We start from the raw sequence: 24,962 nt of genomic DNA on the forward strand, positions 1-24,962 counted from the left end.
AATTCCGGACTCTGTCGCAGAGGGTGTACCCGAAATCCGTGGAAAGAAGATCAGCCGTGCTACGATGGGCTTTCGGTTTGTTGGCGACTTTTGGGATCGTTATTGGACGTGCCACATAGTGGATTATCTTCTGGCAAAGTCTGACGAAGACTACTACTGGGGTCCGTTTGATCAACATCAACCTCTGAGTCCGATTCAGCATAAAAGCTTGCGGAATGATTCGATGGATTACTGGAAGCAACGGAGGATATTAGAGCTTGTTCTTTTCGACAGGATGTTGGACGAGATTACTCGGTCTGTCAAAGGGATCGTAGATGAGATCAAGCATGAGCTCGGCGTTCGGAAAGACACGTTCACTTTTTCCACGACAGTCCCTAGCGACAGCAACTCTCTCATGTCTTCGAGGCAATGGATGGAGACCGACGAAATTCTTCACGCCATGGAAGAGGACCTCAACGCCATAATGGATGAGGCTCAAAACTGGAAGAATCGAGAAGAAGAAAGAGGCGTGGAACAGCCGCGATGGAGCAAGAAGGACGAACACAAGTACCGACGAACAATCAGCAAGATTGTTGCTTGCAACCAAAGGAACTTACGAGAACTGGACAGTTTCTTGAAGAGCATTCAATCTTGGCGCTCTTCTCTTCAAAGCAGGAGACAAACAAAATTGGACGAGATCAACTTCCAAAACGCCGAGGATGTCCGCTTCTTTACCTATGTCACCGTTGTTTTCTTGCCTCTTGGGTTCGCGGCCAGCATTTTCAGCATGAGCGAGACTCCGGCCGTACCGGTTCTGGTCAGCATGATAGTCACAGCTGTTGTTGCACTGTGCCTAACCATCGTTGCTCTAGTCAGTGCAAAGCCGATGGTAAAAATGATCCGCGTGGTTTCGCGGGAAATCAAGGATTTCCCTGTCAGACTGGCACAAAGGAGCATTTTGGTAGAGACATACAGAAGAGAGCGACTTGCAGAGACTACCCAGACGGCAGTGGGAACGCCCCGCACGGAGAGACGACTGGAGCGGCTCCACAAACAGCTTTCACACATTCGGCTCCGGGCCACCTACATCGTTCTTGAATTACCCATCCGGCATATGGTAAACAACGCAATTTTCACCTCTATGGAGACGACCAAATCCGAAGACCAGGAGCAGAGTTCGTCTAAAAAAGCCCCGAAAATGGTGTCTGGGACGCAGGAGAACGCAGGCGGAGAACACACGGCATACGAAAGTGATCCACAAGCTGAGGCTCAGCAGCTTAGTCTCAGAACAAGACCGATGATGATCTGTATGGGACTTGTGCTGTATGTCACCAAAAAGACAAGTAAAGGTGCTTGGAAAGTGTTGCATTTCGTTGTGAAATGCTTCACCCTACTTCTCTGGCTACTGACTTTCGCATTTTTTTACGTTTTGTACGTGATGTTGATCGGCGTCTGGGACTTGTTCAGGGCTGCGCCTGGTAAGTAGCAATGCTTGCATTAACGTATAGAATGTGAGTGCTGACATTACCATCAGAGAAAAAGGTTGATAGCACAGCCGTAAAAGGTCCCGCTCATGGAGACCCAACAGGATCCACAGCTGCTGAGCAGAATGAGCGTTTGAAGACGCGCAGGTTTCTGATGTCGGCCTTGAATTTCCGTCCCGTTGCCTGGTTGAAATCTTGGAGTTTTTCCTCTCTCAAAGAAACAATGAGAACATCGGAGGAGTCGGCAAAGGAATGGATTTCGCAACGACGAAAGAGACAGTGAAGACCCGGCTGGATGAAGCAGTGAGAATTGGAAAGGGTGTGTAAGGGGTGGGAGACTGGAAGGGGAGTAGGGAAGAGGAGGCAGTGCGGCACTGTGTCTGGATGAGGCTGCGTGGATGGGTTGAGTTGTGACGATTTGTAGGTGGAATGGATTAGGCTTTGGGTCTTGCGGGGTTGGCGTAGTTGCGGAGTCATTTGCAGGTACTTGTTCATGTTCGCTGCTCTTGTTGTTACTTCCAATGGATAGGCATTTCATATTAGCATGTTTGCTCGGACAGAGTTGCATTTGCATGACCTATGGTCGTATATGGCAGGTGAAGTAGCGGACAAAGTATATGTACCCCTTTTCATACCCTCCAAAAGGCCGGATATTTTGATCCGCTTTCTTCTCGTTCTTGGTCGGCACCATATTGGTGATGGTCTCTTCTTTCGATGTGAAGAACTCGCTCAGCCAATGGAGCTGGGCTTTCAACAATCACAGTTCGTTGGTAGGCATGGACTTGAGCGGGGAAGCACAACCTCCACTTCGAGACCACCTATCGCCGCCTGTTCAAATCCACACGCGGATTCTTCAGATCTTGAAATAAGCACTTCCAGCCACCCAATGGCCTGTCAAGGCCTCCCTGGGCGGACAGGTTTCCCAGACCGGCGCCCGAACTTCTCCATACAGGGCTTCAGAGAGACCTGCACCCCGGTGCCGCCGGCCACGCCGCACGCTTTCCTCCACCGGCCAGTGACCGTTAGTGGCGCTCATAGCTAGTGTTGCCATCATTGAACCCCTCAGCCCTCGCATCAAAATGCAATATCGGAACTACGGCGTCGACGATGCCGTGCTGCGGCGGAGGAGGAGCTACGACCTCTGGATCAGCGAACGTGGCGGATTGGCCAGGCATTCGCCATTCTGATCTCTGCGATGGAGTTTGTTCAAGGTTCGCCGATCGTGCATGGAGTCGTCGGACAGACGCTGTGGGGCTCGCGGGCGCCTGGACGTTGCCAGGCGAGATTGGACGGCTTGCTGTACACTGTTCGCCGCTGAAGAGTGACGGCCTTTCGGTCTTCGGTGGTGTCGATGTAGATGCTGAAGTTTGCCTTTAGCTGGCGTCAGTGTTTGTCGAAGTCGTCGACGGCGGAGTCCGCAATTTGGAAGTTCGGAGTCGGCAACGTAGCGTTATCAGGGGGAGATGCTCGACTACGAACGCCGGGGCAGCACGTATGTTCGCTGCAGAAAACAAACAAGCGCTTGAGGCAATCGGGTGCGTGTAGCCTCAGTGCCTTCCGCGTGCGTTGTCCATTAGATACGAGTACAAGATCGAGCTGATTCACGGGGAGGCGTACAAGTCCACGTATATTATACGTATGGTGACGAATCTATGCAATACGGCGCACTGCCTGTAGCCGAGGCCATCGGTGTCTCGAGCGGGGTTTCCGGGCGCCACTCGCCAGTAAGCAGTGACTCCAAGGTGGCGGCCATGAAAGCAGTGAAAGGGCGCATGAAGGTGCGGGAGGCAAACAAACAGTGGGTCGGCTGGCGTGATGCAGAACATCATTGCGGCTGATCACAAACCTTGTAGATGCTGACAGTCCCCCTGATACTTACTGAGGCATAGCCGCAGGATCGGGCGGGCCATTGGCCGCGTGACTGATACTCACTTTAGCGCGAGGTGCATCACATGTGGGGACTCATGCACCAGCAGTGCCGGATCCGCAGCGAAGGAGCTGATGTGGAATCTAACCACATCGATACGAAAATCTTGCTTTATTGGAACATGCGGCACCCGCCCGCCCCGCTCGTTGTTTTCTTCACGGGGCCGAATGCTTTGGCAAACCACACCAACTATATATACCGCTCCATTCCTTCTCCACACCAAGCACACACTACTGCACGACATCCACTCCACGAAACTAACATCAACACAACTCCGATCAAACCCCAAACCACAAGCTCATCAAGCATACCATCGACATGGACGGCTTCGAAGATTGCCTGAAGCTTCTCTGCTGTGGCTGCTTCTGTGACAAGCAAAGTGAGTTCCACAACCAAACTCCCACCCTTCTACCAAGACCCACTTGCTGACCTTCCAAGACCCCTAGCGGAAGCCCAATACACTCACAAAGCCCGCGCCGCACGCGCGATGAGTGCCGGACCCCGGCCCGCCTCTTGCATGGCACAAGAGCGCAAAGGCCGGGACCGTCACTCACAGCGCCCCCCGGCGACTTTCCCTTGATTCTCTCTTTTTTCCGAACCCTTTTCCTTTCCCAACCACTTCATTCTCTATTGTTATCTTTTTTGGGCGGCACCAGGTAGCATGTTCTACTGTTGGAGGCTGACAAGGTCAAGGGGGGGCATTCTGATATTATGCGAATACAATCCTACTACAAACACTACTGGGTGGCATGCTTGATTCCTTTACCGCCGCCGTGTGTGACTGAAGTGGACGACGTCGGGCAAACTGTTGGAACAGCGGAGAAAACAAACAAAAGAGAACCCCATCAAGGCGAAGTAAGCAGCTGGCCGCCGCACACTCTCCCCGCCCAGCGAACGTTTCATGACGAGGTACTTGCAAAAACCACTGATATGATGTTTACGTCGCAGAAATCAATTGAAGTTAGTCGGAACTGTAGACATTTGACACTGCCTAATCGACCTGGCACGTCGCTTACTGATATGGACATGCGTCGCTCGCTGATGAACCACGTCACACCAAAAGAACCAAAAACCCCCCCTTGGGAAAAAAATGATTAATAGAAACGCCACATTGTTAGTCGTGTGAAGAGGGGCTGCCTTGCCATCAAAGCCTCCTTGGCTTCTTGAAACTCTGGGAAACAGACGTGTTAGGAGTTGTGTTGTTAGCATTTGCAACGCTTGACACGCTACCGTCACCAGCAACCGAAGCCGAACCCTCTACCTGTGAAGGACGTTGGCTCTCTAGGTCTTGCGAGAGACCCGTCCGTGAAAACTGTAGTTCCGACTCTTGCGAGACATCGAAGCTGATGTCGGGAGGGATCTCGTCGATGGCGGAGCAGATTCGCTTAAAGTGGTCGGGCATCCAGTTGTCGTAGACGTTCTTGGTAAACTTGTAGGTCGTCCACTTTTCCCTGCCATCTATAGCCGTGAAGTCAAAGGTGTGGATCAAATGGCGGTAGTATTTCGTGTCCCTCCCGTCGAGGACAGGATAGTGCCCATAGATGCGGACCATCCTGTGGTCGTGCGACACAGAAAAGGCCAGGATCTCGCGGTCGATCTCCTGCTCGCGCTTTACCAGCCGGAATAGCTCTACTACGGCCCGCACCGCGAGCGTCGCACTATGCGCATTCTGCCGATCTGCGATGTCCAGCGCCGCCGCGCCGCACTTGACCTCGCAGGTGAGAAAGGGGAAGTACATATACCATGTCGCTGCGAAGTATGATTCGTCCCATAGAGTCCCGACGAAGGGCCCGAGAAGTTTTAGCTGGTCCGCTGTAAAGGCCTCGCGCCGGAATCCAGCCGAGTAGTCCGGTTGCGGGCGTGGGGATGTAACGGGGATCGAGCTGTTCCAGCCTTCATTAACAGTTTCTACCAGAATTCTTGAATGTCGAGGACGACGTATCATGTGTATTTCCGCCGAAGGAACAATCAACAACGTAATATCGCGGACGAGTCGAGCTTCGTTTCTCTTCCGCATCATCTCGCAGGTTTCCTCAAAAATGTCATCGCTAAATAGCGTGTCTTCGGGTACTGCCTGTTCGGTCTCGAGGAGATCCCGACACAGCTTTTTCGCCTCTTTCTTCACGCCGGCGTCATCCCTGCGCAGGAAACTGTTCTTTGCCTCGAGAAGTGTCTCGTATCTCGCGTCCCTGTACGGCATGCTTTTTGCTTCCCTCGGTATCTGGTCGGATTGCGTGGGAGTAGTATCGCTCGAGTTGATCGACGACGCCGATGACTTCCGGCGAAGTGCCGAAGTGGACTTCTTCCTCGCAAGAAGGTGACTCATTTTGCTGCCAGACTCGAAGAATTGCCGCGGCCAGTGTAGGTGCTTCCGCCAGTAGTCGATAGGATTGTTGCTATCCCCGCTCTCGCTCGCCGTTTCCTCGTGCAGTGCCTCTGTCGTTGTTGGAGACGGTCGCTGCCGCTTGTGCGCGGGTCGGTCCGACGTGTCTATCTCGGGAGAGCGTTTGCGCTTTCGTTCCGTGGACTGTATGGTCGTGGATTGCAACTATTGCCCCGTAAGCTTGATGCGCAGTTCGGCCAGAGAAAAAGGCTGACCTGAGCGTCTTGGCCGTTGCTGTCATGCACAATGAACGACTGGTGGACTTGTTCGGGCGGGAGGCGCTGCTGGAGACGTGCGCTCCTACGTATTGGCGTTGATTTCCTGATCCCTTGAGGCCGCTCTGCTATGAAACGGTCAGCGCGCACATAGAACGACCTGGGCGACAACATACCGCGTGCCAGCGATGCTGAACAGCAGCCTTGGTGGTTCTTAGCAGAAGCAGATCGGTAGGCGCGAGCCATGGTGATACAAGGCAGGAGGGGTGATGCTCTTATAAGGTGTTGTGAGAGTGTGGAGTAAAGCGCCATGGTGGAGATGTTCCGGCCACCGCCCTGATGAGTCATCGAGTGTCGCCGAGGCCAACAACAGCATTTCAGAGCAACTTCACCACCACTAGCTACAATTCATTTTCAGACTCTCCACCTGCGCCTCAAGCACCTCGCCGCAGGGGCGTGTCGGCATACAAGGCATATCAGCACGCACTAGTAACAGTGCGGCGTCGTACTTTTGCAAGTTCGACAAAAACGGCGTCACGAACCTCCAAAAACGGCGACATTTCCCCCTGAAACTTGCGTTGAGCTGTAAAGTCTGCACGTCTGGGATTCGTGGTCAGGTCATGCCCGGCAATGCCGCCGGCAAAAGGGCAAGAAGATGCCGCCATCTCGGGGAGGAGGATGCTGCAGAACGCGCGCCATGTGAGCCTGCATGCAAGGGAGGGAAGGGGGAAAAGACGCGTCGTGGCACAAGGATCAGGCAGAAGTCGACATGTGAGGTGAAAGTGAAGAAGGGCGAGAGCGAGAGCTACGTGATGTGCGGCAAAGTAAGTAGAGACATCCACCTCCCAGCATGTTCCTCCGACGGCGACACCAACCGTCCTCGCAAACACCGCAAAACTACAAGGCAACATCTCCGAATCAGACCGACCGGAGAGGACACGCTAAACTAGGCCGTGGTGTACTCCGTACGAGGAAAAGAACCGGGGTAACGCATGGCAAACGTTGACACAGACACCGCATGCTGTGCTACCTATGTATCTCACGCGCCACGCGCCACACGCACACATGCACACAGCACGCAAGACGAAAAGAAGAAGAAGAAGAAGAAGAAGAAAAAGAACCCTTGCTTTCTCCCTAAACTATGAAATGAGAAACAAACGAAGTAGTTGACCGTTCCTTTTTGTCCAACCGACCCCACCGATAACTCATCGCTCCTTGCTCCCCCACTTCTCTGGCGCAGCGAACAAGCGGAGGGGCAAGCATGTCGTTTCAACCAAACACATGGGGAAGACAAGATTTTGCATCTTCTTTGGGAGTAGTAGGCATGAAAACAGTAAGGAATACTATCGTTTCGCACACATGCCTCTGAAGTTCCACTCATCACGTGGCCAACGAGGATTAAAGAGCACAAGGGGACAAGAGAAAAAAGACACAAAGTAACAGCAGCCACTGGGGCTCCCTTCCACCCACCCTCAAAACGGTGAGCTGTAGCTAGCGCGACGATTAGACAGGGAGGCCGTGAGACCGGGACTCGTCAAGCTAATGCCTGTGCGACCCCAGCGCTCCTGCCTTGGCTTCCTGTCGTCAAACGCGAGCCGCTGGACGCACAAATCGGGGTGCCGTCTTTCTTTCGTGCGAGTCGGCGTCGACGGGGGGCATATCTCGGGCGGGAGAAAACAATACATTGCTTGTGACGGTGGCCGGCTTCGCTTACTGCGGTCCGCGATAAGTGTCGTAACTGCAAGCAACAACATTATTAGCTGGCGTCACAAGCCGGGCGGAAGCATCGTCCATGCGTGCGGGTCGGGCATTATTGGCGACTAGGGGAATGCTGCTGCGTGGTACCGCGCGGCGCGGCGCGGCGCCCGCGCATGACCTTGTGCAATCTGCGCCGCAGTGGCACTCCCCCAATGGCTTGCCGACGCGATGCGAGGTAGGGGTGTTATGCGTGAAGATCGTCTAGTGACTAGACTAAGGCAAGCCACAGCGCAGCCCATCAAAAATCTCATTGCGCAAGAGATAAAGAGCGACGCAACCAAACCAACAACCGTTGGCCTCGTAACACAACAGCCAAAGAGAAGACGCCGCTGCCGACGTTCCGCGCTGCCGTGCGGCTTCCGGCCGAGATGCAACTCGCACTGTCAAACGACAACATCTATATTCGTACGTACCTCCAGATTCTTGCGCGCATGTCGCCGCTGCCCGTGGCGAACAGATTGCCCATGGGGCTGGGAGCAACGGAGATGACTGTTACCCAATCATTAGCAAGCGCTCTGTCTGAGACCGCAAGATTCGACTTTTTGCGACATACCAGAGTTCTTGTGGCCCTGGAGCATGAGCTGAGCGACACCGGTGACAGGGTCCCAGAACTGCACACCCCTGTCCTTGGATCCAGAAAGGACCCACGCGCCATCTGGGGTCAAGGCAACACTGAGAACGAAGTCCTACAAGCCCTTGTCAGCAACATCTCCACCAAGTCGTAGTGTTTCAAAGCGTGCTCACCTTGTGGCCCTCGAACGTCTTGATGCACTTGCCGCCCTTTGGTGCAGCGCCCGGAATGTTGCGTGGCGGCGTTGACAGCTCCCACATCTTGATGGTCTTATCCAGGGAGCCACTGACGAGGTCCTTGCCGTTTGGCGCAAACGCGACCGAATAAACGCTGTCCTTGTGGCCAACATCACCCTCCAGGCGCTCGACGAGGTAGCCGCTGCTCGTGTCCCAGACGCGGACGCTCTTGTCGAGAGAGCCCGCAGCAACGAAGCGGTTGTCGGGCGAAATAGCGACGGTTGTGACACCGTCCTCAATCGAGAGCTGGAGCACCTGCTGGTTGGTGGTGATGTCCCAGAGACGAACGGTGCGGTCTCCACTTCCCGAGGCAATCAGGCGGCCGTTGCGAGCGAAATCGAGAGAGTAGATGTCCTGGTCGTGGCCGGAGAACTGGTGCCTGATCGAACGCGTCTCAATATCCCAAACCTAAACTGGGTTAGCCTCCGTCCCGGCAACAACACATCTCTCTTGACATACCCTGATAATCTTGTCCTCAGCGCCCGTAGCAAGGAACTTGCCATCGGGGCTGAAGCAGACGCTGCGGATGTAGAGATCGCCATCCTCTCCAAGCGAAGAGTCTTGAAGGTGAGCACGCAGCTGACCAGTCTGAACGTCAAAGATCTGGGCGGAGCGGTTGCATCCGGTCGCGACGTAGCGACCGTCGGCGCTGAAGCGGACGCAGCAGACAACACTCTGGTGTGGCAAGGTGTGGACCAAGTTGACATCCAGGACGCGGCGGACACGGGGGTTGAAAATGGCGAACCAATCTCCGCCTTCCCTCTTGAACCTCTCATCCACATGCTCGGGGTCCAGCTCAGCCAGGGTGTTGCCAACGTTTGGGGTGGAAGCAGCAAGGGCATTCGGCGGCTCATGAAGCTGGCTGGGAGGGGGAGTGGGGCGCGGGACCTGGGGAGATCCGGGGTAGGGCGCGGCCGAGTTCTGCTGAGGAGTGGGGGGACCAGGAGGACCACGAACGGGCCTGGGCTTTCCAGGTCCAGGCGAGGCGGTGGGCTGTGGCGCACCCTGGGGACCGTAACCTGTGGCGTGGAGTTAGTCGAAGAACATTCAACATCGGCGCAAAACGTCTGGAAAACAGGAGCTCGCGCATCCAAGGCGAGGCAATTGCCAGCCGCTTGAGCGCCCGAAGGATAGAAAATCGAACGGGGTTCTCACGGCCATCCGCGTATGGATTCGGAGGGATCTGCCTACCGTTGACGCCACTGGGACCAGGCTGGTACCCACCGAACGGGTGCTGCGGCGGACCCGGAGGAGGATTGAGGCCTGGAGGGCCCTGAGGCGCGCCGTGAGGAAGCCCCTGAGGCTGCTGCGATTCCTGCGGAGGAGGAGCCAGGCCGGGTCCTCCCTGTCCTCCTGCTCCTGCCATTATTCCGCCAAACAGAGTGCCTCCACCGTGGCCAATTGCAGGCGGAGGCTGCGAAGGGCCACCGTGCTGGGAGCCGCCCACGTGGGACGAGTGCGAAGGTCCTCCGGCGGCATCGAGCTGCCGCTGCAGGCGCTGAAGCTCCTCCTCATACCTGTCGAGCATGTCAGTGGGAGCAGTGCGCGAGGGATCATGCCACAACGTACTTGGCCTTCATGGCGATCTGCGCCTGTTCCAATTGATAAATCTTGGTGCGAACAAGATCCATCTCCTGCAACTGGGTAGCGACTTTGCGAATGAAGTTAGCATCGGTCCACAACGCGTAGTCATGGTTGCAGTCCATGTTGGCGGCGGGGGAGGGATTGCAACGCGTCAATACGGCGAGGGGGAGGGTGCGGAGCGCGTTTCTGAGCGACGAGCAGGAGTGGCGTCTAGACGTCAAACAGAAGACGTGCTCGAAAGCACAAAGAGGCGTTGGCGCCCAAACGGAGGACAAATGCATGTGGTGCAGCAGAAGGGAGCTCGAGCAAACTCACGTTGGCGCTCCATCTCGCCGGCGCGGCCCGCCTCGTTCTCAAACTCCTGGCGGACCTGGTCAAGCAGCTCCTGCAGGCGGTTGGGCTGCGCGCCCGGCACCATGCCGCGATGAGCGTTGTACATGATGGTGGTGGATCTGGCGATACGCGCCTCTCGTCCAGACAGCTATGCGATTCGGAGGGTGTAGCGGACTGGAGCAGAGACGAAATCGGGCGCGAGGCCAATGACGCGACGGCAGTGTGCGAGAAGCTCGGGATGCGCGCGTGGTGCAGGGCTCGACCGGCGGGCGGAGATTTCAGCACAGTCGCGGCGCAAGGCTGATCTCAGCGAGCTGCGAGCTCGTCGGCAAATGGTCCGGCGAGTGGCGCAGGCAGGCAGAGGCTGCGGGGAGGCCGGGGAGGTGGTGGTCGGATGGGGGTTGGATGGAGGAGTGCGTGGAGTTGGCGTCGCTGGATGCGTGGGCGGATTCGGGGAGAGGAGACGACACAGGCTGGCCAGCGAAGCGCAGAGGCTGGAGGCAGGCGGGAGAAGGTAGCGCCCGCCGCCCGGGGCACTTGCAGCGGTCGTGCTAGGTGGGTCCCAGGCATGACCCGCTACGCCAGGAGCGGCTAGCACTCCCGTGGCAGGCGCCAAGCCTGCCTGGCCGACGTCCCGAAAGACAAGCCCAACGCTGCCGCGCCCAGTCCGCTCCGCTGCCCACAGCCCAGGCCAGCTCCAACACCGCTGCTGCCAGAATATTTCCCCGGTCGCCCGCAAGCCGTGCGCCCACCGTTGCCGACTCCCCGTTTCGCAGAGCAAAACACCATCCAGCCACGAGCCGCAACAAAAACCATGTGCGTCCCACAGCAGACGTTTCCGGCCAGGCGCACTCCAGGATGAGGCTGCGGCCCCCAACGGGCGGATGGTGGTGTGCAGTGTCTTTGCGGACCGACTGGGCCCTGGCTGGAGCAGGCCCCAACCAAGTCGATGGCCGCTGGTACTGGTGGGCCGCTGCTTGTTTACCGAGGCTGGATAGCGTCACCTCGCCCAGCGGTGTTCTGTTCGGCGCGTGGAACCCTGGGTTGTGGCCGGCGCGGGGCCATGAGGTATGTGGCTCGGCTGGGCAGCAGGTGGGCACACACTGCTCCATTCGCCGCAGCACCCGAACCGCCTCTCCGCACGCAAACACACGCGCTCCTCATCAATAATGCTCGCTCGGAATTCCCATCCAACGGCGCTGAGACACTACTGGCGCCCCGCTACAGCGGTCCCGCCACTGCGACCCCGGACGCACGGCCGCCTGCCGGTGCAACGCGTGAGATGGCCTGTGGATGGTGCAGCTGTACCACCATACAACTGCGCCCGCAAGGCTCACTGTGTAGAAATAGGATCCAAACGGCGGTGGAAGCAGATCGGTAGCAGACGGGTGCCTGCTGGGGCTCCGCCGCGGCGAGGCCAGGCTTACTTCCGGCCTGAGATCTCCTGACGGATGGAAGCCTGCTGCGCCGCACGCCTGCGCATTCTCGGTCTCCGAGTACCGTCGCGGCGCGGGGCGAGCTGTGCTACTGGCCCACTGTGACTCTCCTCCGCAGGTTCCGCAGGGATCCCGGCTGCGATCGCGATGGCCCAAGGGAACCATCCCCAGGAACGCATCAGTCGACGTCATGCTGACTTCGCTTCCTTTATGCACCTAGAACTTCTCGCGCCTCGAGCAGACGACTCGGTAGCGGAAATTCCACGCTCTCACTTGCCTTGTGTTGTCCTCTGGCCCTGCACCGCGTGTCGCCCCGTCACGCGCTGCTCGCGATCCGCCCAGTTCCGTGGAGTGACCCCCGAGGACCCTTGCGTCCGTTGCACTGCCTTTCACCAGCAATTGCTTCACACGTGTCTTCTGCCCTTTATAAGCCCTCGCTCACGTTCGACCGCAACCCTCCGCACACAAGCTCACTCTTCACGTTGCGTGGGCATACTTCCTTGCTTCAATGTCTGATACACTTCGCCCAAGTGACGCTGCCAACCGGCAGCACAACCGCCGCGCCACCTGGGCCGGTGCTACCGCCGCCCATGCGCATACAAAGGCTCGGCATCAGTTCGAGGCTAAAGGTGCCACAAAGCACCTCGAGAGACTCGAGAAAGCCCAAGAGAAGGGAGACTACGGTGTCGCGCTCAATGTAAGCTGGGCCGCGACTGCCCTCCAAGGGTGCTCACCACTCACCACTGACCATCACAGACTCTCTACCTAGGTCTTTCGGCGAGACAGGACCACCACGGCTTGATTGAGATTGGCATCGCTTCTCACGATGGAACCTACAGCATTGACTTTGCTGTCTGGGTTCTCGGGGACGACAAGCGTGACAATGGCACCTCGAGCAGCAGTGACTCGCCTTCCGCGTCCCGCTCTCACACTCCGGCCCTGCCGTTGGCTGAGGAAGACCGAGAGAAGGTGCTGTCAGACTTCTTCCTCTCCAAGGTCCTCAATTACCAGAAGGAACACCATTACAAGTTCGTCGGCGCCGGAATCACCAAGACATTGGTTAGCCTCAGCCCGCAACTACCCTCGCGCCTTTGGTGGGAGCTGGACATAGTACCGTTGGTGTTCGAGCATGGACTGGAGAATCCCAACGGGGGACCTGCCGAGGTAGTCACCATCGACGAAGAAGCCGATTCCATGGCCCGGAAGTCGTTGATGTTCTTTGGTCCCAATCTGCAACCGAGAGTCCAGGTTGGCTACAAGAACGTCGTCGAAGTCGACTCCATGGGCCATGCCCAGATCACCTCTCTAGATCAGTACCCGGGTACCGTCGGCGAAAGGACGTGGGATGCCACCATGAAATACGTGACCTCAATCAAGAAGAACAAAACGAAGATTGCCTTCTTCAACAGCACACCCCAAGGCGGTGGGGTTGCTCTCATGCGCCATGCGCTTATCCGGTTCTTCCGCCTTGTTGGTGTGGATGCTCATTGGTACGTACCGAAGCCGAAGCCCGAAGTCTTCCGTATCACGAAGACGAACCACAACATACTCCAGGGGGTCGCCAATCCCAAGGAGCGCCTCACCGATGACATGAAGGAGACTCTTGATGAGTGGTGCCAGGGCAATGCCGACCGGTTTTGGCTCAAGCCGGGAAGTCCGCTCGCGCCACGCTCTCAGGGCGGTGCTGATGTCATCATCGTGGATGACCCGCAGATGCCCTCTTTGGTCGCGATCTCCAAGAAGGTGGATCCAGATCGTCCAGTCATCTTCCGGAGCCACATCCAGGTTCGCTCCGATCTTGCGGATCAGCCGGGCACGCCCACAGCGGAAGTTTGGGACTGGGTCTGGAATCACGTCAAGCAGGCCGACCTCTTCATCAGCCATCCCGTGCGCGACTTCATCCCCAACTGCGTCGACTTCAAGAAAGTTGGCTACCTGCCCGCCACGACCGACTGGCTCGATGGTCTCAACAAGGATATGAACCAGTTCGTGACTGAATACTACTTCCACGAACTAAGCACCGAAGCGTACCGTCAGCGCGTGAACCGCTTGGACTTCCCCCGCCGTCAATACATTGCCCAAATCGCCCGCTTCGACCCAGCGAAGGGCATCCCAGATGTGCTCGCTTCCTACGCCGAACTCCGCCGAAACTACCTCAAAGGTTGGCCACGTCAGAAGACGCCTCAGCTCGTCATTGCTGGCCACGGCGCCGTCGACGACCCGGATGGCTCTATGATCCTGGACCAAACGCTTTCCCTCCTAGAGGGGAAATACAGCGACATCGCCGAGGACATCGTCGTCATGCGCCTCGGTCCCAGCGACCAGCAGCTCAACGCCCTGATGTCCAACGCCAAGGTCGCCCTCCAGCTGTCCACGCGCGAGGGTTTCGAAGTCAAGGTCTCGGAAGCCGTGCACAAGGGCATTCCCATCATCGCGACCAAGGCAGGCGGCATCCCACTCCAGGTGCAGGACAAGAAGTCGGGCTTCCTCGTCGAGCCGGGCGACTACAAGGCCGTCGCGAAGCATCTGTACCAGCTCTTCTCGGACAGCGAGCTGTACCAGGACATGTCCGAGTACGCCGCCAAGCACGTCAGTGACGAGGTGAGTACCGTTGGCAACGCGTTGGCGTGGCTGTACATGGCCGACAGCTTGGCCCAGGGCAAGACGCTTCTGCCCGAATCGAAGTGGATCAATGACATGGCGAGAGAGGAGGCTGGCATGCCGTACGTAGAGGGCGAGACCAGGCTGCCGAGGAAGAAGGAGTTGGACTTGAAGGGTTGAGTGACTGCTTCGGTGCACACGTGATGATGAGAAGACGGTTTTGATTTATGCCTTGAGTTTCGGGTTTTTAGGAAGTCCAGCGGAGATGATTGGTTTCTGCGGTTTGGTAAGACTTGGATTCGTCACCCTTCTCGACTCATTGACTAGGAGATTTCAGTATCAGACTGGGAGATCTCAGGATCAGATTGGAAGCATCATTAGAATGCGTCGATATTCCTAGACGGACAAATCGGGGTTTGGTTCGGTTCTCACACTCGGCTACACTCTCTTGTTGTCCTTTTCCGTCATGGCAAGCAACAAAAAGAGCGAGTTACATTGGGATTTCCAGGTAGTACACATTCAAATTGACACTCACCACCATCTTTGTAGCTTCCAGGCCCTCGGTTCGCATGAAGGTTAACCTTTCCAGTTAGAACTGCTCTCACGCCTTGATACATCGGATATCTTTCGGCTTTACCGGAGGAGCCAGCGGCGTAGTCGTATCGCGAGGCCGATTTTGAAGGCGACGAGGCTTAATATTTTCGGATCTCAACCAGGCTCTTTCTGATTGATGATCTAATGCCAATAGTGGTGCCGTTTTCCGTCACCACCAATGCACTTCCCAATCATTTTGGCCTCAGATCCAGTAGCAAGGACCACCTCTACTTCAACCTGTCAAGCTTCAAACTCAATCGCTTCGGCCGCTCTGGGGCTCCGAAGACTAATTTTGTCATAGAAAAATAAGACTATTTATCCATATACCACTCAAGCTGACGAGAAACCTCTGCATTACTAAAGAGCTATCCCTAAATACGGTCCCGAAACCTGATTAAGTCTTCGAAACATGACAAGTCAGCCCACGGCCCTTAGAGATCCGAAGTAAGATGCGCAACCACCAAAGCAAGGGTGTGATGGAGGAGAGCAGATCTGTCGATGGGTTGAAAAGAGAATTAAGGAGAATCCCTACCCGCCCGTCCGAGCACCCGCAGGTCTCTTGATCTCCTCATCCGCCTGCTTTCCGTAGAACGCATCTCCTCCGCCAGGCGACGACGACTTCTGCTTCAGCCCTTCGCTCATGGCGTCTGCGCATGCGCGTGTCAGTGGTGGAGGGGGAGGAGGAAAAGCGGGAGGTTGGAGCTGAAGCGCTTCGTGCAGGATGGCTCGTCGGGCACGGCACACCTTGATTGTCCGTGGTGGACTTGTGGCCCTTTTTTGCCTGGCTGTTCAGGCCTTGCTGCATCGCATCCCTGTGGAGATCTTGTTGGGAAGACATGGCACGGGAGCAGATGTGATGCTGCTCAGTGTACGTCTGGTTTGACAGTATAGACTATAGAGCTGAACTGGGGTGGCAAAGGGATTCTATATTGCAATGGCGCAGAGAAAGGTGTTCGGCCCTACGTCAGCGGGGGTGTCGCGGAAGGCCGTTTGCAAGATGCTATAATTATTGCATGACCGTTCAGGCAGCCGTGGGGAGCTGGGAAACGACAAAGCGGGTGGCACCAGTCGCGACTTGGGCAGTCTCATGCGCGTGGGCGAGCAGCGATGCCGTTTGCGGCGCGGACTAGCTTGTCTAGAGACATGTGGCGTTCATGCGGGGTCCCTTACGCACTTGTCCGGCTTTGCGTTTGCTTCACATGTGACACTGTAGGAATGAAAGGGTACACAGTCACGTGAAAAACAGTCGTCAAAAATATATTGAATGTGAGCGGACAGAGAGTAATACTTAGCCAGCGCTCCTCTGTCAAATATCTTACTTTGGTTTTGCCCAGTATTTTGTCCGGAGACTATCAGGTAAGTCAATGCCCATTGGGAGCTTAGGCCACGATGTGTAATCCAGCTCAATCGCCTCTATGCATACCACAAGCCGTACGTCGGGCCAGTAGGAACCATGCATGTCGAGTATTCTGTCACGGGGTGGGAAAGGGAATGGAAAAGATGACTGGATTTCTTCAAAGTAACTCCAAAGGAGTGAGCGGCGGTCTTGCTTCGGCTACGCGTGGATATTACGAGGTGTCTTTGAGTGAGCTGTTGTGAAAAAGCGTCGGGTCGAGTGGTGGACCAGAACCGTGCTGCACTTGACATGCATGCAGTGAGACGTGCGCACCGGCCGCCGTCCTCAACGACTCACCACTCGCACCGGAGTGTAGTATGTTTCCCACCTTCCGATGTCGTATTTCAAGCAAATGACTGTCGACATGGTTGAACTGAGCCATGATCATGGTCTTGTCTCATTGACTCATGTGGCTCCGCAATGTCTTCTGATCGGTAATAGCGATGGGAAACATAAATGCTGTATTTCCTTGGCTGGGTCTCAGGGGACACTGTAGTCCTGTCAATGTGCAAGCCACGGCAGGTGTCGAAGAAAAAAGGTGCTTCTCGCTCTAGAGTATCAATGGGTCGTTGACAAATACACATACTCTGCTTATGCAGATTTGCCCACTTGGTGATGGGCTTGCCACGTCTTTCAGACGACTATTGGGTTGCTCCTGCTCGGAACACACCCATGTTGCGTGGCGCTGCAGAAGCAGAGGCACGGTGTGGTCGTGTTCCTCTGGTCTCGGAAATTCCATGATGATACACTTCTCCAAGCCGCATCCCAATCCACTCTACTCACCGACAGGCACGTTGTCTCAGGATCAACAGACCCCGCTCGTACACTCGCTTCATCGTATAGCCGGTGCACCATGTCTTTTGTTGATATCACGCAACAACACGTTGAATGTGACCAAGCCATAAGCCCATCACGGCCCAATCGCCGCTTCTGGTCCGCCCTTCGCGCGTAGAGTGGTCACCCTACATGACGAGGTGACCAATCCATCTCACCGACCAGTCAAGATAAGCTCTTGCCGCTCGGCGCTTTCACATAAGCGCTGTGATGGGTTTCTTCACGCGCACGCAGCACTCGCAACCGAAGAGGAGAAGGGCGCCAAAACCGCAAACCCCAAACAGACGACGGGCCGAGCCCAAGCTGGGGCGCCTGCAAGGTTTCCCCCAATCGCAACCTCAGGTCTGCCTCACTTCACGCGATGGATTCCCCCCGCGACCCAAACGAACAAAGCCTGCGGCGATCAGACCCGGGCTCGCCCAGCTCCACCGCGAATCCCGAGATCTGGGCCCAATTCGAAACCCAAGCCTGGCCGCGGCGCCACCGCGCGCGTCTTAGGCGAAAGCACCAAACAGGGTCCACGTTGGGTTGGGCGGCTGGTGGTGCTGGTTTCACCATCGCAGCCCCCCAGGCCACCCCGAAACCCTGGAATATATCCTTGGCACCACTCAGCAGCCCTTTCCGCCCCCCGTCCGTCCTGGCAATCCCCCAGCGTCTTTTCCTCCTCCCCCCACCCCACTCCCCTCCCCTCCCAGCCACCGCGATACCGCTTCGGCGGTATGATGTATGTGTGTGTGTGTGTTTTGGCGCGCCATTATCTCCATATCCATCTCTCGCGGCTCGACTTGCCGATCCCCCCCGGCCCCATCCCGACCATCTGTGCACATTTCCCCGTCACAGCTTACCCGCCGCGGAGAAACAAGGGTACCTACGTACGGAGCGGAGCTGACGTGAATGTCTTTTCCGTCTCTCCGTCTCTCTCCGTCTCTCGTCCTCCTCCTCCGGAGCCGCTCGCCTCGCCTCGTATGTATGTACGTGCCATGCACGCCATCGACTCTTGTTGCAAGTAACCTTTAGCCACGTGCACAACACACATTATACATCACATCAGCAATGCTTTCCACGTGCCGCCAAGGGGAAAAAAAGAAAAAAAAAAAAGAAACCGTGCTTGATCACTGCCGCCTTGTTTTGACCACTCTCCCTGTCCGGCCGCCCTGATCTGTCACTTGATATGTCTTTTTTTTTTTTTCTTTCTTGGTAATTGCACACGGGCAGACGGACCTGTTTTGACACTCAGAATCCGGGAAGTAAGTTGTAGCGATGGAAGGTGTTCGCTTTTTCTTTCCATCGAGGCCGCACGTAGCAGAAGATACCCCGTCGCAGCTGTTTTGCTTTTTGTGGAGAAGAGGCAGGCAGGCCAAGGACGAGATGGGATGGGTCAGATATGTGGGTTTCCGGTTTCTCTCACGGACACTTACCTTCCTGCGCTGTCCAAGTTTTGCTCGCATCGCATTGCCCAGCGGACGGGTTCGCGGGCCCAGCGGTGTCCGGGGTGTGTGACCCTACGCGCCTCAGAGCTCATGCATGACCCAGCGCCGCCCGACAGAGCGCGCTCTGCAGCAGACAGCAGCAGACGGCAAGTACTCACGACAGATCCATACTCGACCGAGAGCGACGTTGGATCCATCAACATGCACGGTGATGCGAGTGGCGACCCGGTTTGGTAGACATTTTGTTTTTTTGTATTTGGTCGTTGACTGATTGGGAAAACGAGACATAGCTCCTTCCGCAGCTATGATACAATCCCTACCCTCAAGAAGCCCACGGAGAGGACAACGCCAACCGCTGTGCGGTGGCTTGGTCTTTCCAATCCTCTCCATCCTGGTGGTGAAGCTCGCCCGCGTACGTCCGAGTTCCCATCCATAGCCCTGATCCCCAGCTCCGGAGCAGATTTCCACCCAAAGAAAACAGCAAGCCAACTACGAACCCATGAGATAACCATAAGGAGAATGAACAAGAGGGTGAGTCCAAATCAAAACATAAAAGCGCTCTAGATGCTCGCGACTCTGAACCACGCCGCACCGTGAAAGACTTTGCGCCAATTTTTGCCGCTCCAAAACTTCCAGGGCAGATAGCAACAATCGACACGAAGAAGAAGAACAAGATGAAGAAGAAGAAGAAGAAGAAGAAGACGAACAAGGAGAAGAAGCGGGGTGCGCGCAGACGTTGATGCCGGGAACGACTGTCTGTGTGCGTGAAAATGAAAGGCTAAGCAATATGGAATAGTAATGTCATGGCGTCATGAGCAGGCCCACTTGGAAGTTCGTGCGACACCGGTCTCGCCGGACCGGACCATTCCCAAGGAACACCCAGGTCCCTCCGGCAAAGGCTGCACAAAACTCTTTTGATGCAGGTGCCGGAAAACCAACCGAACGTAGTCTAGTATGCGATTAAAAAGCACGAGAATAGGAGAGGCGAAGCTGGAGCCAGCCGCAAGGCATTGCTCCTTCGACGGGATTTAGTAGTTGCTGGCCGAGAGCAGATGATGCGACTGGCCCATACTCGTCACGGCCGCCATGGGGTTGGGGAGATCGGCGAGCGCTGCCGACACCGACAGGTGCGACGGCATGTAGTCGTTGGCCGCCTCGGGGCTCTCTTCCTCCAAGGGTCCGAGACCCTCGTCGTTCTCTTCTTCGTCTTCGCTGAAGTTGACGATCGGGTCGCCCTCCTGACGAGGCTCGTGGGTGCGACGGTGCCTGTGGGGACGGCTGTCAGCTTTGCGCCAAAATTAGAACCCGCGCGTATGGGACTTACTGGGCCAGGTTGTCGGAGCGCGAGAAGGCCTTGTTGCACAGAGGGCAGACGTATGGGCGTTCTTGCGTGTGGGTGCGCACGTGCCTAAGCGCCGAGTTAATCCACACGTTGTACATGAAACCGCCGATCTGTGGGCGCTTACCTCTTGAGATGCTCTAATCTCTTGAACAGACGGCCACAAGTGGGAATCGGGCAAGAGTGAGACTTCTGCGGGTACGGGCCAAGCTCCATCATGGTGGCGCTGCGGGCCCTGCGGAAAACGCCGGGCGCTTGTCTGACGACGGCATCGTGGGCAAGGGACTGGCTGGAATAGTCGCCATTCAGACTGGAGAAGTCATCCTGCGACAGCATCTGACTGGCCTGCGGGTTCGGGCTGCCCTCGACAGTGGCGAGCGGTGTGCCATGCCTCGACACGTCAGCAACCTCGGCCTTCTGCTGGACGCTGTTGTAGCCGTTGTGAAGGCTCTGGGGCGAGTCATGGCCGCCCTCCTCTGCCGCCTCCGCAACCGGCACCACGGAGCTCGAGACAGACCGGCGCAGGTCGCTTGGCCTGTGCGCGGCGTGCGGGTTGGCTGCGTTCGCTGCCGCAACCGCCGCAATGCCGCCGCCAATCGACATCGAAGACCGCCTTCTCCTCTGCTTGTACGTGGGCGAGCCCTCGATGACAGAGTAGACGTTGCCGGGACCGAAAGGACGGGCGCCGTACTGGGGCGCGGCGAGGTTTGACGGAGGCAGCTGCATGAGCGGGTTGAAGCTGGCCGAGAGACCAACATCGGGGATCGCAGTGTAAAGACCGGTGTCTTCGTTCGCGATGTACGCAGGCTCAGCTCCCAGACCAATAGAGTGCTGGGGAGGCGTGATAGGCTCGAAGGACATACCACGAGTGCTATAGTCCTCGTAATGCGAAGAGACAAACGACGGCGCGGGCGAGTATTCCATGTATGCGGGCATGGAGCTGTGTCGCTGGTGGACCTGCGACAACGGGATGCCGTTGCGATCGTAGGGAATAGGAGTGTATTCCCTTTCGCGGCTCTTGGCGACCATTGCGGCTGCAGGGGGAGCCATGGTCATCTGCGGCTGGCCGAAGTGCGTCATTGGGATGGGCTCCTCGGGAACCGTCGGGGCCATGGTTTGAGGAATCATCTGCGGCGGGGGCATCGAGTCCATGGCGCGCATGACGGGCGAGGTCGATTGCGAGTATTGCTGCATGCCGGTGTTGAACGAGGACGAGTTGGTTTGTTGCGCCTTGGTCAGCTGCTCGAAAAGCGACTGCGACGAATCAAATTCAAAAGACAGCGCGGGCTCGGCGACAGCAACGGTGGTGGCCTCCTGGCCCATCTTCTCCCTCTTGAGATCGCGCTCCAGCGCGTCGAGGAAGAGGCGGTCGTGGGGCACGCTGTACCAGTAGAAGACCTTCTGCTTCTTCTGTGTCCGGATGCAGTTGTTCTTGTAGAGGAAGTCGAGGAAAGCGCTCTTGGGCTCCTCGAGCGAGGCGTCGGTGCCGGACTTCAGGTTGCGCAGGTCGGAGAAAATGCCCTCCTCGAACTTCTTGGAGTTCTTGACGGGGCGGCCGAAGGCCTGGAAGCGGAAGGACAGGCATCGCACAATGTCGGTGCCGGAGATGTGGAAGAGGTTGTTCCTGTGCGCGCGTTAGCAGTGGGCATGGGGGCGCAGGCGCAGGTGCAGGCGCAGGCGCAAACAACGTACCAGAGCACGCAGGAGACGTATTCGCCCGTGGGCAGCAGGAAGCGGCGGATGTATTGGTCGGGCTGCCAGTCGACTGGCGCAGAGATGAGAAAGTACTTGACTGCGGCGCGGGTCAGCGTGCCTCATGCGGCGCGATTGGAAACGCGGGGCGTACGATTATCCACTTGCTGCAACGCGACAATGGCGTCGGGGGGCAGGCTCTGTTGCGCGTCGTGGTCGAGCAGGAAGGTCTCGGGCGCGACCTGTCGTGCCTGGGGCGGCGGCATGGCGGGGTGGCCGGTGGAATACATGATGTCCACCTGGGAGCGTCGTGGGTTCGTCGGGCGATAGCGATGGGACGTCGGGGCAAATTGACGGGTGATGCGCGGTGACTTTGTTGCGACGGCTGGTGGCTCGCGGAGCACTCAGAACGACGGAGGGTGAGGCGCAGAACGAAGCAGAGCAAGCGAAGGAAATCGACGGGCGATGTTTGAGATATGTTAATGAACAGAAACTGAATCGAGGGCCTGCCTCGGACGTGTGAAGCGCAGTCTCGAGTGCGGCGGGAGGTGAACTTGAGGCAAGAGCGTTGGTGGTAGGGTTCGCACACGAAACAGCAGTCGAGGGGGAGCGAGGGCTTTAGGTGTGTCAGCGCAGCGTTTCAGGAGATTAGCACTGCTAGCTGCGACAGTGCGGATATTTTTATCGCTGTACCTAGCCACGCAGGCCTCCGTCGCCGAGCGCGCGCCGCCAGATCCCGGTCGCTGCACAGGCCCCTGCGAGTGGCTGGCCCGCCGTCGAATAGCGATCGCAAGCGCAGGCGGCCGCCTGGAATGGAGGTGGCGGCCGCGGAATGGCGTCTTACTCGCCCGCCCGCCGCCCTCGAGCAGCAGCGTCTGCAGAGCGCGGCAACCCATCTGACGACGGTCTATACCATGTCGGCGCGCCGGCTGCTGCTCGCCGACACGCGCCTGGCGTGTATACCTGTATGCCGCACAGGCACCGCGGCACCGCGGCACTGCGCATCGAGGTCGGTGGCCGCGCAGGGCGATGGGCCTGCGTGGGGTGTGCCCGCCGCGGCTTAGCGCTCTGGCGCTGTACGCGAGCAGAAGGCGTGGAAAGCCTGATGCCTTGCCAGGTAGCCCGCTTCCGACTCCGCCAGGATCAGGACGTGGGATCGCTCGTCAGCAGGCTCAGGATGGGCGCGCGCGCGACGTCCCGGACCCGCCGCAAGAGTGATCACGCAGCCAAGCAGCGTCTCCCGGCCCTCCGTCCCCTACACGAGCAAAAGCACGCCCACCCGGGCCGTATCGGGGCGAGCGGCAGGCGCAGGGCAGACTCGGACCAGCAACAATAATATCGCCCGGCACGTATTGATCCAGTCGCGCTGCAGAAGAGGACGGCCGCACGGCGGACAGCTGCACTGCACTCCGGCGCAAGAAGAAGGGGCGGCTTGGGCGGCGTCGGCAAATTCACCTGCCCTCGTCCCCAGCGCGCCGCCCACGCCGCCCAGGCACAGAGCCCAGCCAGCACTGACGCCGCCGGGGCCCTGTCCGTCACCGACTCCTCCCCTTGCATTCGAGCAGCGACTCCGCGCGGGCGTGGTGGTGATGTCGGCGTGGCTGGCCCAGCGGCCGGCGCCCGCTGGATCGAGCGGGCCATGCAGGCGGTCGATGCAGGAACGATGGCAGCAACAAGCAGCAGCACCTCCGACCGTTTGATCTCCCAGCCTGAAACGCTGTCTGCCCTTGGCTGCGGGAGCTGCCCGTAAGCTGTCAATCACCACCATCATCGCCATCACCGAGCCAGCCACGCCAATAACGCAACCGCGGCCGCGCTGCCTCTAGCGCCCAGTCCATCTGACATCCGCCTTGCCCTGCGCGATCGCTGCCCTGCACCCCATCCCCGTCAGTCACCGCCGTTCCGCCCCGTGCAGCCTGCACGTTCGCTCGTCCAACCAGGGGCAGCAACCGCCATCAGGCCATGATATTCGCTCTCCCCACGACCCTTCTTCCCCGACGCGCGCAGCGAGTCAGCCGGCCCGGCCGCGCGCTGCGAGGCTCCACGCGCCTGTTCCAGACAGCTTCCCACGGCGACACAAGAGCCCGACAAAGCAAACATCGGCGCCGCCTGGCCAGCTGGCGGGCTCTCAGACTCTCAGAGCAAGGCATGGGCGCCAATCCGTCCTTGGACCCGTCCTTGGACCCGTCCAGCGTGCGCGCGCTCCCGTGATCGGTTGAAGGCCGTCGACCACTGGTCGCGCCAAGGCAGCCTGCGCGAGACTGCGCGAGACTGGGGGGTCGCGACGCGCTGGCCACACCTGTTCGCGCATCTGGCGCCGGCTCGGTGATTCGACTCGCCGCTGCGTGCATCCATGAGGCCGATCATGATTCGCATTGGCCGGCTCGTCCCTCGAAAGGCTGTGGACGGGCCCCGGAGCGCGGCTGGTGTGCCCGTCGCATAACCAGGCCGGCCAGGAACAACGCACGATGAGGTCCGAAGGCAGGTGGCAGCGGCTCCAGCCCCAGCCCCCGGACCGATCAGACGTGAAGCAGTGGGCTCGTGGGCTCGTGGGCGCGCGAAGCCAGGCTCGATCCCGCAAGGCTCACTGAGGATTGACAAATCCGGCACAGATGCCATGTGCGCGCCCGGACAAACCTCCACTTCCGGCAGCGCCAGCAGCCCAGTCGAGAAGTAGGTTGCGCGCTGAAACGGCCACAGCGGCCTCGCTTCCTGAGGCATCATCTCGAGAAGCGCTGGACGACCGGGCGTGTCCGCATTGGGCACAAGATCTGCAGTTACAGATGGAAGCTGCGACAGGTACAACGGAGACGTTCACTGGCTGACGGCGCGTGCAGAAAGACGGGCCCACGCCTGGCATCGGATTCCGAAGGGCGGCGGGAAGAAGTCCAAGGCAGTACCCAGTCCAAGGCAGTGGCAGTTACGCGCGCTCGATCGGCGGGGCGACGTCGACGAGGACCCAGAGGACCCATCCCGCGGACCGCTCAACTGCCGTGCCTTGCCCCGTCATCAGCCAACACCACCAATGCCACTGGTTGTGCCGCTGACGCGCTCTGGTACTCGACACCCGACGACAACCGCGATTGCGCACGCCTGCGGCTTCGTCTTCACACCGCCGATCCCCCAACGGGCTCCACGCCCAATCACCGAAGACACACCACGGTACGCCC

At 57.9% G+C, this 24,962-nt stretch overlaps 6 protein-coding genes across 6 annotated transcripts in view; 2 read left to right on the plus strand and 4 right to left on the minus strand.

The window, feature by feature from the left end:
- BKCO1_4600076 (mg2+ transporter zinc transport protein) overlaps positions 1-1,746 on the plus strand; it is a gene marked incomplete at both ends in the record, with an annotated part of 5,297 nt that extends 3,551 nt beyond the window's left edge. Inside the window, 2 exons of the mRNA XM_020276338.1 lie at positions 21-1,457; positions 1,514-1,746. Coding sequence (XP_020127907.1) covers positions 21-1,457; positions 1,514-1,746 — 1,670 coding nt within the window. The remainder of the gene's footprint in view (positions 1-20; positions 1,458-1,513) is intronic.
- Positions 1,747-4,534: 2,788 nt separating this feature from the next.
- Positions 4,535-6,234, minus strand: BKCO1_4600077 (uncharacterized protein; the record flags this gene model as incomplete). Its single annotated transcript, XM_020276339.1, has 3 exons — positions 4,535-5,938; positions 5,989-6,116; positions 6,165-6,234. The coding sequence occupies 3 exons, from the start codon at positions 6,232-6,234 to the stop codon at positions 4,535-4,537; spliced, it is 1,602 nt and encodes a 533-aa protein (XP_020127908.1).
- A 1,909-nt stretch (positions 6,235-8,143) lies between these two features.
- Positions 8,144-10,576, minus strand: BKCO1_4600078 (transcriptional repressor rco-1; the record flags this gene model as incomplete). Its single annotated transcript, XM_020276340.1, has 7 exons — positions 8,144-8,235; positions 8,300-8,432; positions 8,491-8,961; positions 9,013-9,572; positions 9,745-10,070; positions 10,123-10,204; positions 10,453-10,576. 7 exons carry the CDS (start codon positions 10,574-10,576, stop codon positions 8,144-8,146), a joined length of 1,788 nt encoding a protein of 595 aa, XP_020127913.1.
- Positions 10,577-12,414: 1,838 nt separating this feature from the next.
- BKCO1_4600079 (glycosyltransferase family 4 protein) lies at positions 12,415-14,687 on the plus strand (the record flags this gene model as incomplete). The annotated part of the gene is made up of 2 exons (XM_020276341.1): positions 12,415-12,603; positions 12,663-14,687. The coding sequence occupies 2 exons, from the start codon at positions 12,415-12,417 to the stop codon at positions 14,685-14,687; spliced, it is 2,214 nt and encodes a 737-aa protein (XP_020127914.1).
- Positions 14,688-15,629: 942 nt separating this feature from the next.
- Positions 15,630-15,939, minus strand: BKCO1_4600080 (uncharacterized protein; the record flags this gene model as incomplete). Its single annotated transcript, XM_020276343.1, has 2 exons — positions 15,630-15,748; positions 15,846-15,939. The coding sequence occupies 2 exons, from the start codon at positions 15,937-15,939 to the stop codon at positions 15,630-15,632; spliced, it is 213 nt and encodes a 70-aa protein (XP_020127877.1).
- A 3,850-nt stretch (positions 15,940-19,789) lies between these two features.
- BKCO1_4600081 (transcription factor stea) lies at positions 19,790-22,082 on the minus strand (the record flags this gene model as incomplete). The annotated part of the gene is made up of 5 exons (XM_020276344.1): positions 19,790-20,027; positions 20,086-20,169; positions 20,228-21,724; positions 21,793-21,892; positions 21,947-22,082. 5 exons carry the CDS (start codon positions 22,080-22,082, stop codon positions 19,790-19,792), a joined length of 2,055 nt encoding a protein of 684 aa, XP_020127876.1.
- Between the last annotated feature and the right edge of the window lie 2,880 nt (positions 22,083-24,962).

The sequence above is a fragment of the Diplodia corticola genome, assembly GCF_001883845.1.
Source record: "Diplodia corticola strain CBS 112549 chromosome Unknown scaffold46, whole genome shotgun sequence".
NCBI classification, from domain to species: Eukaryota; Fungi; Ascomycota; class Dothideomycetes; order Botryosphaeriales; family Botryosphaeriaceae; genus Diplodia; species Diplodia corticola.